We start from the raw sequence: 19258 nt of genomic DNA, 5'->3' as shown, positions 1-19258 counted from the left end.
TATCCAGATAGGATTTTTTCAGTGGAAATTAATGCTGTCCTTATGCTCTCAGCAATTCAGCTGTTGGGTTAGTAGTCACTTGGCTATTTATGTTTTTTTCTTTATACATCTGTGAGCTAAATGCAAGTGCTAAGTCTTATTCTCTGTAATAATGAGATTGTTGTGCTACCTTCCAGAGGGCTTTGGCTCTACAAATTATAATCTATATCTTCATAAGATTTCACTTAAAAAAGCCCAAGTGCTTTACAAAATTAATTAGTGCTCCCAGTTTCTGCTTGTGGTAGGGGCAGGATCATTATTATAAACAGAAAATGGAATTGTAGAGAGGTCAAGTGACATCCTTGCCTCAAGTCACTCAGTAATTTACTTATTTTTGCATTGCGGGTGCTAGGTCTTAAGTTTCCCTATATTGCGTCCTTTCATACTACTTCTCTTGTTACAGTATAAATGGGCAATTCAGGTGTTTTGTTCTGATTTTTCGGTAAGAATTTTGGATATTTGCTCTGGTATTTACCCAACCAACCACTTTTTCCCAGGATGTACACAGTGGCAATGACCAATAGAGAATAGTAGATAGATGACAATTTTTTAATATTTTACATTTTAATATTATTTGTTTTATTTATTTATTTATTTTAATATTAGTCCATAGGTACTGGATGACCATAGTAAACATTTGTAGGATGTTACATGTAGGAATTAAAAACCAGGTATAATGCATCTTCCTAAAAGACGTGATGAGCTTCAGAGTAGTATGTCTTTACACTATACAAACACTTTTAGGTTTTTTTCTTCTGTGTGGTAGGATGTCTGGTCTGTCGTGCCAAAGTTGATTGTTCTTTGTTATTGAGGATATCTTTATTCATATGAATAAATTCCACTGATATGGGACAGCCTATCTTTTACTAAGTACCCTAACAGGTGATTAATTCAGGGGACATTCATGACTGTTTTAAAATTCATGAATCAGAAGGACTATAAATTACTTACGTGTTTTAACTGATCACTCTCACTCTTTAAATGATATATTACTTTAAACAGTAAATGAGTTAATCCAGCAACCTTTAATTCTAAGAATCCTGTTTGTTTGGGACCTCTTAATTTTGCTGACAGTGATGAAGTGAAAAAAATCCTGCATTGAAACTGTATCACAATAACTAAATCTGATAAACCATTTCTTTTTTTACATTAATCCCACATGCAGATTAAAGAGTATTGCCTGAAATGATACAAGGTGATTCAAAGAGACATCTCTATTCAGAAATGGTTCCATGAATGGTTATACTGATTTTTATTTATTTAATGGGGCTTATTATGGACTTTATGCATGGAACAAAAATACACTTCTTGTGATTTCAGTCTCTTAACTTCAGCAGTAATCTTTATGGGAAAAATCTGGGTATTTGCAGACACTATGTCTTGAGATATGATAAATACTGTGATGTTAGGGTGGGGGCTGTAGGAAACTGTAGCCCAGTGATCCTTACTGATGTAATGATGACTAAGCCTGTTTATCCTAGAGCAGCCTTGGGATTTTCTCAAATTGATTGTGCGACTGAGTAGGATGAGAGGGGAAAAATGACTGTCCAAGCTGTTTTGTTGTCTGTCATGCATTGTCTTCTGATTCTGATTAGCAACTAAGAAAGTTGCAAAGTATAAACTATGTTATGCTTTTTTGTCGTTCTAAGATTAGGAGTTTTGAAGTGCCCTTTCTTTAATGTATTGAGTGTATGGTAATGGCTCTTTTTACTCTAAATAAATAAAAACACACAGAGAAATACTAAAATAACTTCTAATACCAAACTGCATTAACTTTTGTGGGGCTGCTTTTTATTTTGCTTTATGTTGCCGGAATCTGTGATAACTCGAGTAACATTGGAATTGACATGAATATTCTGATTTTCTAGATAAATCTTCCCTTTGTTATTTCTTTCAAAAGTAGAGAAGAGCTCTTCAGGCAACTGCAAAGTGGCTGTTTGTGCTGTAGGTTTTAAGCGGCAAAATGACTCTGTCTCATCATCTCCCTTTTTGTCTTACCTTTTTAGCTGAGACTGAGTAAATAATTGTGGACAAATTTAAAAAGTGGTTTTATTTCAGTCATCAGGGTGTGGAGAATGGATGAGATACCAGTGATTGCTCTGGTGACTACTTGGTGCATTGGTGTACTGTTTGGCAGCAGTGTGAAACAACTTGGGGAAATACAATTGTGTATATAACATTAATGATCCTTATGTGAGAAATGTAGTAGGCAGGATGTTCATGTATAGGTGCTTCTGTTGGACCACACCTGGGCTGACTGGCATCTTTTCTCCAAGGCTGGGGTCAGGGACTTTCAACTACTAATACTGTTACCTCATTGGGTAGGAACAGCCATTGCTATTTTCAGATTAAATCCTTTCCTAGAAAGACACCAAGTCCCTGGACAGTTTCTGAGTGCTGCTTTGGAAGTGCTTTTCCAAACAGTAACTTCAAACACAAAAAATGAGTTTCTGTAGGACCACTCTGTTCTCTGTGGAGAAGACCAGGACTCCTTCCAAAGGGAGATTGGGTGTTGGAGTCTAGTTTAGCTTTTCCAGGACTTTCATCTTGGAACTGAAGCAGAGACTTGGGGGATGAATGTCTGACATGTAAAGTTCTCTGGTGTGAATACCATACATACCATTGCCATTGTTTTGTTTTACCTTTTTTCCATGTAGGAAATATGTATTTGTTTTTTAATCATCTGCCCCTTGTCCCTTCTCCTCTGCTGCCGTTTTTGCCAACATCTGTTTTTCAGCATGCTTCTCTGAGGTTCCGCTGTTGGGATTCCTGCCAGGCGGGAACTTAGGTGGCAGAAAGCAGCCGTACCCTCTCTTATGTTTCATGTCTGGGGCCACCTAACGTGCCCAAAGTCAGAGGTGGTGAATTGGCCAGTGACTTCCTTGAGCCTTTACTATCTGATATAAGGTTTGCAAGGACTGTCTGCTCGAACAATCCTTACATGATAGTTTTTTGGTGTATTGCCTGTTCCACTTGTAATAATCTGTAGTTGTTAAATGTATTAAGTTGATTGGCCTATTTTTAAATCCTGTTTGCTATAAAGAAGAGAGAAAGCATAAATGAAGATCTCATTCCTCTGCTCCCCATAGTTATGAGATCTGCTGGCAGAAATACCTCTTCTGAAAGTGATAACTGTGATTTCATTGCACCACTTTTAAAAGCTAAATAGTTTCTGAAATAGTATAGACTTCTGAAAGTTATGCTTGGAATGTAGTTTGTGGTGGGAGAAGTACCAAATCATGGCAGTAACTCCTGAAGGGGAAAGAATAACTTTCAATAAAGTGTTGACATACCTTAATGTTTACTTGTATGATGACTTTTGTTAAAGAAACAATAATTAAAAATAACAATAATTAAAACTGCTTAATGGCTCATGCTGTTTGCTAGACCAAAGTTTCTTTAAATGGCTATCACATTCATACTGAAAAGTTCTTGCCTCCTTTTTCTCTTGACTGCATTTTATAAAGCATAATTGTAATCTTGTGTATGACAAACCAAGATATCACCTGTATTGTCTCTACATACATTTGGGGTAAGTACTTGTAATAGTTAAGGTGCCATTGATCGCATCTTCATGTAGCACCAGTTTTAGACTGTGGTGGCATTTACAGTGTCTCAATGAGTGTCTGGGCTCCACTGTTTGAAGTACAGGATCACATAGATTTATAGAGCAAGGGCAAGAAGGGGTGATGAATCATATAGATTGACTTCCTATATGTCATGAGCTCTTACACTTGTTTAACTTTGTTTTTTTTTTATTCTGGTAACTGTAGCTAAAGCAGATATTCAACAAAATCATCCAGTTTTGAGGCTGCACTAGCAAGAGATAGTGTCCACTACTTTCTGGATTGTCATCTTCACTGGAGTGCACGAGGATTGTTCTGTGTGTAGGGTTAGTAAAAGAATAGTCCCTGCTCTGAAGAACCTATGACTTATGTAGATAAAACAGATGAAATGGGGTAAAAAGAAAGGTCCTGTCTTACAGATGGCAAAATGGACTCAGAGGGAAATTCTGACTGGCTCAGAGGATCACACAGGTACATCTAAAAGAGGCTGAAAATGAACCTGTCCTTTGTGACAAGTGCTATGCTTTAACTGGAAAACGGTCCTTACTCTCTTACGCAAAAAGAAAGTTGGAAATAAGAGGGTAGGTTAGGCTTCTCCTGACTACCAGCAAGGAACTACCAGGTGGTAGACAGTGGTTTACAGGTCTAAGAGCTTCTGATGCTAAGTATTTTTATATATCATTTGAGAGGCTGAAATTTATAAGAATCACTTTTGTTATACAGTACAAGGGGCAAATGATACTTAAAAGGATGAATTAGTGTAATAGAAAAATTCAAACCTGTACTGTTCCTAAAAGGGATCTGGTCATGCTGGTGAAATCTAAGATCATTTGTATGCGCAGGAAGATCTCCAAAATATGTTATGCATCAGTCTTGCTCAGTACACTGTTGCTTTTTCTCTGGTAAGTCACTATAGTTACTCTATAGTTCTATATAGTTCTACCATTAGCTGGAGCACAGGAGTGGCAGGGCAGCGCGCCACTGCCCAGGGGGAAAAGCAAGGCTATTGTGGTAGCTTAGCTCTTGCTGATGGAGGGAAACCTGAAATTACCAATGAGTTTACTGGAACCTTAAGCTGTGTAATTTTGAAGTTATAGCCAGTGCTCAGTACTGATGTTTTAGACCTGCTCCTTTCGGATTTCACAGAGCAAAATTGGACTTGGCCTATCAATGACAGAATGTAAAACAGCCGCTTAAATATTGTTTATCTTCAGAGTTTTATAGGCAGGGTAGACGGATTGGAAATGTATACCCTTCAGCAAAAGTGTAAGCTCAGCTCTGTTGGCTTCACAGTGCACTGTGGTCAGTGGTCACTTGGAGAGAATGTTTTATTTCTGCTAGGGAACTATTGATATAGGTGAGAGAGAAGTGATGAATGAAACCCCTTGCCAGTGCTGGCAGAAGCGCTGCAGTTGCAGAGCAGGCAGAGGAGCACAGGGAGCAGCATCTGCTTTTGCACTTCTCTGCGGTCTTCAGTCTTTTCCACTGGTGACGCTGGTGTTCAGCCTGTGCATCCACTGAGGTGTTTGACTTCTGAGTTGGGGGGCTGGTTGGTGTACGTGTTGGTTTTAGTCATTTGCAAGTCTGAAGTTGGCTATTAGAAGATGATTGTGGGGTTTTTTATCCTACTCCAGATTCAGTCAAGTGACCTGAAGGTGAAAGTGTCTCCCTTCAGTATCTAATTCCAACCTATTGCTGCTTCCAGTAGAGAGAATCAATAGTAACAGATGTCTTGCCTTTTTTTTTTTTTTTTTTTTTAATGCAATGCTTACTTGGCCCACATTAGAGCTAGACATGGAGGTTTTCCAGTGGAAAAAGAAACTAAAAGCAGCACGCATGGCATTATTATCTATAGTAAGTTTATAGCTGTGGATTCCAAACATTTTAACTGGCTACAGATGGCCTTTGGTAATTTGAAAGGAAGACAAGTACAGCTTTTGAACCTTTCCTCCCTATCTCCTACCCCTGTTTTCTAGATCATAGGATTGCATAGGCTGAGAAATACTTACTGATTTATTTGCATCCATGTCGATTAAGCAAAATGGAAGTGCTGCTATTTTAATAGTAATTTCAGTTTACATTGTGTTAAAACATCTTTGTTGGTAGCAAGCATCGCAAGAACACGGATCTGGAGAGGACAGTGGGAAGCATGTGGGTGCATGTCGGTGCATATAAGTTGTTTTAGGGAAAAAGAAGCCAATTAATTTTACAAGAAGGCTAATTAAAAATTCTTTGTGCAGCAGCTCTTTATCTTTTCTCTCTGAAGTAATATATCTTTTCTCTCTGAAGTAATAGACCAAAATTACATAATTGCCTTAATTTTGGCCTGAGAGGGATTATCGTTCAGAATGAAGGGGGCTGTTTCTTTTCTCAGTTAAAACTTGGTTAAGTTTTAGTCTTGGAGAAACCACTTTAATGAGAAGAAATGTAAACCCTTGTAAAGTCTGGTTTGTGATGCTAGTCATGTCCTTCACTAGAGTTGACCTGGTATATGATCGTTTGGCCAGATGGCACTGGGCAGGAAATGTGCTTTAAATTTTTAATGTACAAAAGAAATCTTTGATCTACTGTTACAGTGGATCATCAAAACCACAAAACATAAAAAACACAAGGTATAGTCACGCAGTATTTCTATAAACAATTGAAATAAGTTGGATTTCAAGGCACAGAATTCCTCCGGGGAAATGGCAAAGAATAATTTATTGGAGAAGTTTGTATTGGAGACACTTTGAGTTATGGGGGAAGAGTCCTGATTAAATGGTAATGGTAAATATTTCTTTTTATTTTTTTCATGTTAACTATTTTATGACAGCAAGTTTTCAAAACTGCTTAGATTGTAGGTGCTTGAAATGGAACATTATGCTTCTTTAATTGTATGTATGTGAACAATATGGTTGACAGCAAATTAACACTGTCTATCCTTAAATACTTGCGAATACCATGGAAAAAGTACATTGTAGATTCTTTTGATGTGCCTTATAATTTAAGAAGCCTCTTGGATCTGCTTGCATCACACTTCATAGCTTTTCCCTGTAGCCTGAAAGCTAGAATTATTTCTTTTCTTACCAAGTAAAAGTTGAATCTCTTATGGGTGAAAACAGAAGCTGAGGCCTTAGATACAACCCCCCAACTGTGTGATATAAAAAAATGTCTTATACGTTGGAATGTATTAAAGTTAAGAACATAAACGTACATGACAAGTATCTAAACTCACTGTTCTGCTCATTTAGTTCTTTTGAACTAGCAATAGTGTATTTTGGTAGCTCAAGCAGCAAGTTGCAGTCTTGGGGCTTGGCAGAGTCATACTTCACAGTAACAAAGAATTGAACTTCTGTGCTTTAGTGTGCCATTAAGCCGCAGTCTCATGTTTCAGTGCCTGGGAATTGATTTACTGATTTGATTTTCTGAGACATATGGTGATAATAATAACAACAACACTGTATAAGCATTATTTAAAAATACAGTAATATACCGGTATTGGATCTTTGGCAGGCTAGCACCGAAGTGCACGCACAAGCTACCATCATTTATTTAAGCTTAGTCTCATCCAATTTTGAACAAATGGAAATCAGTACCGTTTGCGGATATCGGTGGCTAGATTGGAGAAAGAAGTGAAGTGGCATTGTTCCTAAGAACACATTGTACGAGAAAACACAAATCTATAAATTTTATGTGTGTTCCTCTTTTGTCTTTCTTTGTCAGGATCTTTTAATACACTGTACAAAGACGGGCTTTTTATTATTATGACTGTGGAGTGTGTGTCCTATGTAAAATGCATGTGGTGTTTGCAATTTTAATGTAGAAATAGAAGATGAATGCTTATGAAGTCCAATGCCTTTTTTGATGCTGGCTGAGGTATGGATTGACACAGACTTTAAAGCCTGTTAAAGTCAATAAATGCTGTTTTTTCCTTTCAGATATGTGTCACAAAGATGTCTACACGGAACTGCCAGGGAATGGATTCAGTGATCAAACCTCTGGATACAATTCCTGAGGATAAAAAAGTCCGGGTTCAGAGGACGCAGAGTAGTTTTGATCCATTTGAGAAACCAACTAATCAAGTGAAGAGGGTTCATTCAGAGAACAACGCTTGCATTAACTTCAAAACTTCATCTGCAGGGAAGGAATCACCTAAAGTCAGGCGGCACTCCAGCCCCAGCTCTGTAAGTCCACAGTCCTGACACCTGTGCGCGTACTAAATGGTGAAATTAATAACATCAAACAAATGTTTTCTTGCTTAAGAAGGAATTGATTACTTGGAAATAAAATGAAAAGCTCATGGCTGCTATTAAAGATGTTTCCCATATATATTTGTAGTGTTATGTATAAAATAGAATAAGAAAATAAACTTGAAAAATAATATATTTTTAAATTCTTCTCAGATATTACCTAGGGTACCTTATGGGATTTCTAAGCATTTTCCTCTCCTGATCCTGGTATGGCATTACAGCTGCTATAATGTTTATGTTGCAAATTTTGCAGAGGGTTGCTTATTTTTGAAGAGGAATTCTTTCCCATGAAGTTTAGGAAACCACATGAATTGCCTTTTTGATTTTTAGATTTAGGTTTTAGAGAAACAAATCAGATTTGACAGATTTTGTTTACATTTTAAAATTCTCTTTTTAAAATCAAGTAGTAAAAATAACATTTATTTCCATGTCAGAAGCTGCGTGTGTGAGAGAAGAGAAACAACTGAGAAGGGTTTGGTGATAACATCATCATTGTTGTTTTATTCTCAAGTATTTTGAAAGAAACTAGATAAAATATCATATCCTTCATGAATAATGCCCAGAACAGATTTTCCCCCAAAGACCTTCAAAATTATTGAAAAGCTATTTCTGTTATGCTTTGGCAAGAAAAATCCATAATAATGTGACCTTTGAGTTGAAGACTACAGATCTAAACAGAATGGATGTAACACTTCAAATCTTAGTTGGCTTGAGATAATTTAAAAGGTTGATTGCCTTTTCTTTTTTCTTCTTTCTTTTGTGTTTTGCTCTATCTTCTGGAGATCTTCTGTCCTCCCTACAGAAGTCTGACTGAATTCTGTCAGACTTCTAAGAAGAAATGACAAGAGATTAATTTTCTGTAGATGAGGTTTGTTTAACCCATGTGAATTTAACGGATAAGATGACACGCCTCCAGGGGACTATCCTTTTTAGAAAAGGTTACATTTTAAAATGTATCCATCTGTAGCAAAAAGGAATTTGCTTTTTCATCATCGCCTGGCATTATATAGCTGCTGCCAAAGATGTCTCCAACTGTTCCAGATGACTCCAGAACAAGGAGTTCTTACCATAAAACTTTTTCAGTCATTAAGGATGGATGGATGGATGGAGCGGTTTGCACTGTGTTTACTTGTGCATGATGCCTGATTATTGTTTGGCACCACAACTGTCAATTTAAATGACTTTTTTTGAAAGTCTTTTCTTAACTTTTTTGTGGTATTAACTCGCTCCCCATCTTTGCTGTTCTTATCTTGTTCCTCTTAGAAACTATTACTAATTTCTCTTAATGCTTTATGTACTTTTTTCCTATTAAAACTGAAGGGTTCTATTTGCTTTGCTTCCCAAATTTTGAAGCAGACGTTTCTTGAAACTGTATTATTGGCATCTTGTTCTTTTCTAGAGGGCTGGTACTCTACTGCGTCCATGCAATCTCCTATGATCCCAGTATTTTCTTACATAAATGATGTTAATGCTTCCTGTTCTACTATGCTGCTGGTTAAAGCCCTAGTTAAACATACACTTTTGGTAATCTTCTCCTATGCTGGCTCACACAGACTTGCTGGGGATGTCTCACGTGTTAAAGTAGGTGCATAGGAATTTCCTGAAATACAATTCTCATTTCTCAACTTCCCGTAATTCTCCCTGGTTTTTGTAGCTCTGTTCAGTGAGCTCAGTTCTTCCTTCTGCTTGGAGGCATTGTTAGTCATTTTTGACTCTTCCTTATGAGGAGTGATCTGGAGAGCACCTGGCAAGGAATAACTTGTGGAATAATGTCAGCGTTCATGTCAATGAAGAGGGAAGAGCAGATCTTCACAGCAAAAGGTGGTGTTAGCCCTCTGCTGATTGCAGGTCACACCTGGTCCTGCCAGGCAGACCTAAGTTCAGACGTCCAAGGCAGAGATACGATCAAGCTGCCCCCCTTCTCCCAGAGCCTGAATACATTGCCTCAGGCAGGAGATGTTCTGATGCACATTTCATTGAGCATATGTCTGTGTGGTTAGTTGCAGGAATTTGTCATTCTCTGGTTTTGAATTACACTTGAATTGACGAGGGGTTTTGGGTTTCATTTTTTTTCTAGTCCTGATGTTGTATAGCAGATGCCCTTGCTACGTACTCTTCTGATCATTACTTCTTTTTCTTCCATGTCAGAGGACTGCTACATATTCTCCCTTGTTGAGTTATAACTTGATTCTCTGGAAATTCGCCTGCTGCATAGATTATACCAGTCTGAATGGGCATTTCGGTTTCTGTAAATGTTCTTGAGCATGCTATGCCCTCTGGGTCATACTGGCTACAGTTGTGTAGCCGTGTTTCAGTTTTGGCTGTGCTTTCTGTAAGCTTTATTTTAAGATACTCTGATAGATGTATGCTACCTTCAATTTGCACTTTCTACGCTTGATTAGTAGAGGAACTGAATTAGAGATAGGCTTCCATTTAGTCTCTTCCCTTTCATCGTTTAAAGTCCTCTGTAGCTGTCAGGTGGGGAAGTGACGTCTTACAGAAGGTGTATGGCTGAGGCTTGCAGTCTCCATATCACTGCTTCTGCTCAGGTGAAAGTCCTTTATTTGTCTCAGAAATAACGCTTTTCAAGATGCGACCTGAAAGACCTTGTTTATAATGCCCTGGGGCATTAGCTTCTGTTTTGATTAGTTTCGGAAGCTTTATCAGCTCTCTGGCAGGTATCAGCTTCAGTGTTTGGTGAAGATCACCAAATAATACCCTGCAGGTGGCATGTTACCCATTTTGTGTTTTCCATACCTTCAAAATGCTCTGCACCTTGTGATGAGAAAGATGACACACACAGGTTTGGGGAAGCTGGAACTCCGTGTTCCTGCCCACAGATTGTCGCTTGGAAAATAAATCATTTGTTCTTGAACATGAAGTAGTTTTCTGCAGTTAATGTCACACCTCGTTGCAACCCGGTAGAAATCCTGTGTTGTTAATTACTGCAGTAGCATACAGGCAGAAGTTAGCACATTATTTTTTTGTTCTTGTAAGACAAACTTAATTTTTACACTTAGAGTCTTTCCACCTGACGTTTATGTACTCATTATGTGAAACAGTCACACTGCATTGCATTTTCTTCCCCCCTTTTTTTAAAACATAAGAAAACATCTATGAGTGTAATTTCAAAACTGTTTAAGGTGATTGAAATTGGATGTTATTATGGAATGAAATTTCCAGCAGAACAGACTTATCCTTTTATCACATCAGAATAATGGATAATATTCACCTTGGAGGCATCACCTGTTGGCCACTGTTAGAAGAAGGGAACTTGCCTTGACAAACCTTTGCTCTGATCCAGCCCAACACAATATATACGTGTGTATATACATGTATATATATTATATACATGTAGCTATAGCTGTGTGTACTTATCTATCTATCTGTCTATATCTATCTTTTTAAAAATCTTTTGCTGAATTTTTTACCTACTAAGGGAAGAAACTTGCTTTTCTTTTTTCCCTAACTGAAGAAATGGTAAAACTACAAAATAAGCTGGACAAAATAAAAAAAGCACAACTCAAAGCCAAACACATGCCACTCTTACCAAAATAACACTGGCTTTGGAAGATGGTTCGGCTCTAATTCTCTGAAAGTTTTATTTGAGATCCATGCTCTTTAGGCGTGTGGCCTCATTTATTTTTCTCCAGTGCAAGGTGAAGTTTTATTGTATTCAGTGTACAGATTTTATACACTAAAATAGTACTTTTGCACAGTATGTAAATAGAATATTGCAAGTTTTATAAGCTAGCCATCTGGTCGAGATTTAGTTATGTAGTGATACACATCAGTTTGTTCTCTTTGAATGGCTTAAGGTCCATGGCAATGAATTCAAATGTCATGCTAAGGTATATGTACTACCTTTCAGTTACTTTTTAAAAACTAAATGCAGCAAAACACTAGTCTTCTACCAACTCACATAAATGTAAAAAATTCATTCAGATAAAAATAATTCGATAAGCAATGCTTTACTGCATTGACTCTGCACTCTTTTTGGAAGAGCAGCCTCTTCTGTTTCTGTAACTTCTGTTAATTTTCAGTCCTGTTATATGGAACTTTCCTCCAAAAAAGTGCAAGCAAAAAGCATGAACTGATCCTGGTAGCATGTTGTAAATCAATTGCATAAGAAATCTAACTTTAAAGCAGACGCTAAAGTCAGATTTTTGTCTAAAAGTTAGGCATCGTTTCTGTCTGCTTAAACACTTGGTGTGCCGTTCTTGCCTGTCTTCCTCTTCAGGTGTATGCAACCTTCAGTTTTAAGAACCTATTAATTATTAGGTTAACTGCATCCATTCTGGTTGATACTTTTTACTGAGGTAGGATAATTTCAGAGTTCAGTGTAGAGAGTGGATTTTTCTTTTCTGGCACAAGGGAAGCTTTAATAATTGTTAACCTGGAGGATATTCTCTAGATGATAAGGCAGGTAAAATGTGGCAGTTGGTCCAGCTCCTGTGCTTTAATAGCCTGGAGAACAAGTAAACAGCTTTAAAAACTCTGTGGTCACTCCTGCTCAGGTTGCTCTTAATTTATGGCTGCGTGTTAAAGGGTTAGAAAGATGCCAGCAACAGGACAGGATCAGATAGTGGTACAGCTCAGATGATTGCTCAGTTTGGGTTCTTGAACATCTTTGTATCCCTTGAACATTGCCCTAGAAAACAGTCCAACTTGCAAGGTTTAAAAAAGAAAGAAAAAAGTGTGATCAAATTGACCTATTATTGTTCATAGGGTAAAACCTTAAGAAAGGGGACTAATTACTGTGAAACTTGCATATGGTTTTGTAAAAGAAGCCCTACCATTGTGTCAAAGAAGCCAAAATATAGATTGGTTAAAAAAAAAAAATCATCGGTTCTTGTGATTTAATCTCAGTTAGGTTTTTGGCCTACCTTTTACTTTCAAGTTTTTCTAGCAATGAATTTATTTCTTTGGAGGCATATAACAAAACAGATCTTTAGTTTTGATTTTCAATAATTTACAGTGGTACTGTGAACATAGTATTTTTCCCTTGAGGATAATTTTATATTGAAGTTTAATATCCTGCAGTTTAAAAAAAAAAAAAAAAAGGTCTATTTAAAACTTAGGCTCGGGAGTGTGCCGGTTAAGTGTGACATTCACAAGCTGTTTTGCAGTTATGAAAACTGCATGAGAACATAACCCACACAGCTTCTATAAGAATAGTCAGGTGATTTTCAGTGTAATTTTCCATTAAAGCTTTCTTTACTACATAGATTTTGAAAATTTCCAAGAAAGAGAGGTATTCACATGGCAATGTAGTGCAAGGACTCATACTGCAAGATCTTGGATGAAACCTGTTATCCCTCCTACAGTCTATATCAAAGAAATGGCTATTTGAAATGACCTGGTCAGAAAAGACAGTTTCCTCTCATTTCTTTTTCTCTCTGTTATTTTTAATACTCTCATGTCAGTTTGAAATACTAGCTTCTTCTATTTCTGTATTCAACATTTTGGCATACTCTTTCTATCTTTTTTCCTACAATCTGTATTTCCTTAACCAGAGAGAAAAAAAAATCTAATCTTGTTACTGTAAGCCATACTGCTAAAGATGCTCATTCCCTGTGCTCAGTGGTGCTCTTAGACTAATCTTGCACTGGGAAAAATGTAGGTTAATAATAAGAAAACAACCTCGATGAAAACTATTTTCAAGGAAAGTGAAGCACAAAGGCAAACAAGTAAAACTCCCAGTGGGTTTCGTGAAGGAAAGATGTGCACCGTTCTGCGCTCCAGTAGCTAATGTCCTCTTGGAGATAACATGATCCACCACAACCCATGCTGACTTTAACAGTGACTTGGGACTATGTTCAATTCTTCAGACGCATGAGGACCTTTACTCCCTTCTGTCATAGTAATTCATCTATCTTTCCCATTTGAGCTCTCTGGAAGATTTCTCCCTAGCATGAAAATTCACTTTTCAGTGATTTTCCAGTGGTATCAATTTCTTGCTGACTGGTTGTTTACTGCCTATTTAACTTTTTGCCCATTAAATAGTTCAATCTTAGTCACACACGCACCTGTGTTTTATTTTCTTCTTAGCTTTGAATGTTCTTTTTTTGTAGCAAATACAAAGCTCTAACACTGAGCAACAGGCTTTACGCCTAAGTAATCCCACTGATGTTCAGTATATACAAGTCTGTGTGGCCACAGGGAGATCTCCCTTTGGCTTATATCCAACAAATCATAGTAAAATTTTCATAGAAAAGATTTGAAGGCTTTAATTAACTAAACAAAAAATTTACACATTCAGTAAATAAACAGTTTTCAGACATGGCAAAGATTGTCCTTTTATCACAGTCAAGTTATGTCGTGACATATTTTGGTTGACAGCCAGCTGAATATGAGCCGACAATGTGCCCAGGTGGCCAGGAAGGCCAATGGCATCCTGGCCTGTATCAGCAATAGTGTGGCCAGCAGGAGCAGGGAAGTGATCGTGCCCCTGTACTCGACACTGGTGAGGCCGCACCTCAAATACTGTGTTCAGTTTTGGGCCCCTCACTACAAGAAGGACGTCGAGGTGCTGGAGCGTGTCCAGAGAAGGGCAACGAGGCTGGTGAGGGGTCTGGAGAACAAGTCTTATGAGGAGCGGCTGAGGGAACTGGGGTTGTTTAGCCTGGAGAAAAGGAGGCTGAGGGGAGACCTCATCGCTCTCTACAACTACCTGAAAGGAGGTTGTAGTGAGGTGGGGGTCGGTCTCTTCTCCCAAGTAACAAGCGATAGGACGAGAGGAAATGGCCTCAAGTTGTGCCAGGGAAGGTTTAGATTGGATGTGAGGAAAAATTTCTTCACCGAAAGGGTTGTCAAGCATTGGACCAGGCTGCCCAGGGAAGTGGTTGAGTCCCCATCCCTGGAGGTATTTAAAAGACGTGTAGATGTATTGCTTAGGGACATGGTTTAGTGGTGGATTTGGCAGTGCTAGGTTTACGGTTGGACTTGATGATCTTAAAGGTCTTTTCCTACCTAAACGATTCTATGATTCTATGTCAGTGTTTTAGAGGGTTAAAAAGCAGTAAGGAGGAGTAAGAAGAAAGGAAAATTAATAGTGGTAGAAGTATTGTAATGTTAGAGCTTCAAAAAGTAGCTTTGAACAATCATTTATCAAAATATGTGCGTTCAGCCAAAATTAGCTGAAATTCAGCTAAAATTAGTACTCTCTTCTGTTGAGAAATCTTGTCTGGGTCAAACTGGAGGATTGCACCAGCTTTCTAAAATATAGGAGAACTTCTTGCGAGTCTGCTGCTTGTGAGGTATGTCACTGGCTGATGTAAGCACTGTACGTCTGACTGGATACGCTGACGTATCCAGCTCTGGATATGTCTCGCTTGCTATGTGTATTTCAATCAACCACATCATAGGCAGAATATGGGACTCTTGTGACTCAATAAACACAAATCTCTGTGTGTATGTATTCCCATATATTTTATCGGAAAGAATAAAATACTTTAAAAGAAGAAATTACACTTAAAAGTGAATTTTCAATGTTTGATTTTAATATTAGCATTTGTTAAAAAAAAATTGGTACCATAGTCTTGCTGTAACAAGGCATATTTTTTTAACAGAAATGGTTGAAAAAGATAAACTAATGTGGAGAAATCTGAATAACAAAATTCATGGCCATGAAGCTGAAAAAATAACTATATGAAAGGGGGAGTGCAATAATAAAGTAGGCTGAAATGGTTATAATTTTCAGCAGTCACATGGAACTTCAAATTATTTAGATCGCTTCCATAGCCCTTTATTTAGATCCCTTTAAGCTTAAAACTTAAGTTTTGCAAAGTTTTGCATTTTTGCATTATCTCAGTCAGTCTTCGCCTCCTTTATAATCCAGAACTAAAAGGGAAGGTAAGAAGTGTCTGAACTTCTTACCTTTATAAGCAATTTGTAACTGTAAGTTTGAATTAATGTGTGAGGCTTCATTTAAAAAAAAAAAAATTGAGAAAATGTTGGGGAAATGGTAAATATGTTCCTTCATTTTCTAAAGTAATTGCATGTGCTGAGTGAGATCTGTCTTGGTGTTTCATTAAGAAAAGTCATGCAAATTAGTTTGCAAAGTCTTCTGCTGCCTCAGAATTTATTTAATTTTTTTTTTTTTGTAAAATCCTCTGAAGTGCTTTTCTACATCAGATGATACCTTCAAAAATTGTAAGCCTTTTAAGATTACAAATGCAAGGAAAAATTATGTCCATTTTCACAAAGGGAGATCTAACAGTGTGAAAAGATGGGGAATCCCATCTAGTGATCCAGTTGGAATAGAGCTGAGCTCCACTGCGGAGGTGCTGTAACCAGGGAAGAGTAGGGTATCAGCCATGTGTTTTTACTGCACATGGGACAAGCGGTGCCTAATGGGTTGGGTTTCTGGTTGTTTTCTGGTTGTTTCTGGTCTGCTCTTACCTAGCATGAGCAGGCACCAGACAAATGATTCGGGCTGCTTGGGGAGGGTGGCAGGTCAGCCTTGCTGCTGCAGAGCTGAGCCCTGGGGCACTGCGTGGGATTGCCCCTGAGGCCAAGACAGTCGAAACCAGCACCTCTTTTGTAAGATCAGGAGTGAGCTGTCCTCCTGGTTCCACCAATGCGAGCTTTTAGCATGTTGCACGTTCTCAGTGAGGATGCAGCAGCTTCCAGGAGGAGAGTGAGTCAAAAGGCATGACCTTAAATCCGTGCTTCTGGCAGCTGGAGTACGGAGAAATGAACTTGAGGTTGTAGGAATAATTGCTGTTGATGATTTACTGTGTGGTAATGGATTAAAGGCATCCTGTTTCCTATCAAGATCTTAAGGCATTACAAGTTGTTGTGACCTTTATATTATGGTTTCCAGTGGTATAAAAGTAAATCTCAGTGTGAAAATAGGAATGGGTGTGAAACACATGTATAAACTCTGTCCTTTTTTTCTTCCTCACCCTATGAGGAAAGCAACAGTGGACCATTCCCTGTTAACTGGGGCAGCATTTCCACTCCAAAGCAAGCTGCTCATTGTGTGTTTACTGCAGCCTGCAATTTGGGAATCCCTCTTCTTTATATGGGAGACACTTAAACATCTAAATGCTTTTTTTCTGTAGTTTTGTAATGTTGCATTAGTCATAATTGGATACTTACATGAAAAAGCTACTTGAATAAATATTTTAGTTACCTCTATTACTGACATCTGTAATAAAACTTTGATTAAAAAAAATAAAAATTTCGTTTCTAACCAGGCAGAATGCCTTTTGAAGCACAGATTGGGAGCCGAGAATATTACTGCCTTATCTATAATGAAGTGGTCCAAATAACGTAACAGAAAAGAAATCTGAGGGTTCCCATATGACATATTTTCCTCAGTCTGTTCATATTTAGGAATTGGATAGCAAAATAATAGGTCATTCTGTGTATTGGAGGGAGATGGAAGGGCTCGGTTTTGCAAACATACATGTGTATATCCTGATACCATTCAATAGAAAGCTGGGATCTTGGTCTCAAAAAAGGGGTATACATGCCAAAGTGCCAGAATTATGTCTTAGGACAAACGTAGAATTGTTGAGTAAAGAGAATTTTTGTATTTTCTGGCTAATGGTTAAATGCGTATAGTGGAGAGGTATGAGGTACCAAGTCATCTTACCTGGGATGCTCTTGTCTGTTTAAATAGAAGTAATTTTTAGGCTCAGTTGATTTAAAACTTTCGACCATGGTTTTAAAGGAATTTACATACAGATGTGTCCTGCACTGTGATGTTTGTCTCCTTTAAAAAAAATGAAACTTGAGTACTTTTTGTAAATTAGGCGTAAGATCCTATATGTGAGCGTACACTGTGTGCAGCTGCGCATGGCTTAGAGTCTCCCAGTTGAATTCAACCCTAAACGTGCTGGATTTGCTTGGCTGCTTTTCTTTGTAGCGTTGTAACAAGAGTACTAACAAATCGGGCCCTGCATCTGATTAGAGCACCAGCAATGACACTCCAAAATTTCTCCTCTATACTCTTTTGGTTGGTTTAGGTACAGGACATCTGAGCACTGTAGCCTGAAATATAAGTAGATAATGCTGGGGGCAGCTGCAGGTTGGTTTTTTGCAGTGTCCTTCTGGTCTTGGAGGGGAAAATAAAAAGCCCTTTCCTTCCAGACAACTGGAAAATGGGGAAATATGGGAAAATGGGATACACTTCAAAAAACTCAAACATTTTCCAAGAACTTCATCAGAGTTGTGTACAAAAATGCTTATCTGCAATGCTTCCAAGTACTACTTTTTGTAAAAGTTAGATATTATGTTGCATCATTTGGAATAGCATTGTTTCATAGAATAAAAATCTGGAAACATAATTTATGCAATACTATTCGTCGTAATACACCCCTCCCCATCTTTCCAAGTGAATCATTTTCATGTCAGGTGAATTTCTGTTTTTGCAGCGCTGTGGTGTTCTCTGTTAGGAGTGTGTAAAAGTGGGGCAAGTACCAGTCTGTATACTTGCTACTTGATAGCAAGTAGCCAGCTGAGCTATCTGGCCCTTTGAGCAAGAATCAGCACTTAGCTTGGTTCAAATTCAGACCTTTCACTTAGGCTGCAGATATTAAGGCTACAGGATTTTATTCAACTATGCTGCATATACCTGCTTACGGTATAATTATAACCATAAGCTGAAGACTGTAAATATAATTCAGAAACAAGGTACTCTCTTTAAATGTGCTTTCCTGTAGTATTTTGACCACTGTCTGAACAATGGTTGATGTACCGGGGTGGGCTTTAGTCTAAAAAATAAAAAATAAAAAAAATTAAGCAGCTCTTTTAATCTGATTTTGTAGGGCAGATTAAGACTGTTGCTTAGATCTTTTACAAAGATAAGATGGCTTAGTTGTTAATGATCTTTCTCCCTGTGTGAAGTGATATATGTGAAAAATAAAACAGAAACATCTCTTTGATTAAGAACAAAATCCTTTTGATAGTTCCAGTGATGTAAGTATATGGTTGATATCGGCAACCACCATCTGGGGTGTTGAATGATGTTTGTTTCATTAGCTCTGCTATTAATTTTTTTTTTTATTGTTGGCTGCTGAAAACCTGCAGGTCTATGAGTTTTGATAATGACGTTTGCTCTCTAAAGGCTGAATCAAAGCACTTAATGTTGTGGGTGCAATATATGCTGAAAGGTCCTGTTTTTTTGTTCTGTTTAGCCTACAAGCCCCAAGTTTGGAAAAGCAGACTCATATGAAAAACTGGAAAAGCTAGGGGAAGGATCTTATGCTACAGTATACAAAGGGAAAAGCAAGTAAGTGGTGGTTTGTTTCATTTAATTTTGTGTGTAAATGCAGATAAGCAGAAGGTATTAACTGATGTTGCTGCGCTTGTACAGACATCCCCATGAATGAATGCAGACTGCTACTGACTGCCATGTGCTCTAGTGAAAGAGGCTGAGACCGTATTGCGTAGGTAACATACTACCTTCACATC

General features: G+C 37.9%; 1 protein-coding gene across 4 annotated transcripts in view; it reads left to right on the top strand.

Moving 5' to 3' along the window:
• CDK14 (cyclin dependent kinase 14) overlaps window positions 1-19258 on the top strand; it is a 329864-nt gene that overhangs the window by 77405 nt on the left and 233201 nt on the right. For all 4 annotated transcript variants that reach the window (XM_076331548.1, XM_076331551.1, XM_076331550.1 and 1 more), the window contains 2 exons: window positions 7523-7768; window positions 18982-19076. In XM_076331548.1, coding sequence (XP_076187663.1) covers window positions 7523-7768; window positions 18982-19076 — 341 coding nt within the window. The remainder of the gene's footprint in view (window positions 1-7522; window positions 7769-18981; window positions 19077-19258) is intronic.

Source organism: Aptenodytes patagonicus, chromosome 2 (assembly GCF_965638725.1).
Source record: "Aptenodytes patagonicus chromosome 2, bAptPat1.pri.cur, whole genome shotgun sequence".
In the NCBI taxonomy this organism is placed as follows: domain Eukaryota; kingdom Metazoa; phylum Chordata; class Aves; order Sphenisciformes; family Spheniscidae; genus Aptenodytes; species Aptenodytes patagonicus.
This window is presented reverse-complemented; position numbering and strand designations above follow the sequence as displayed.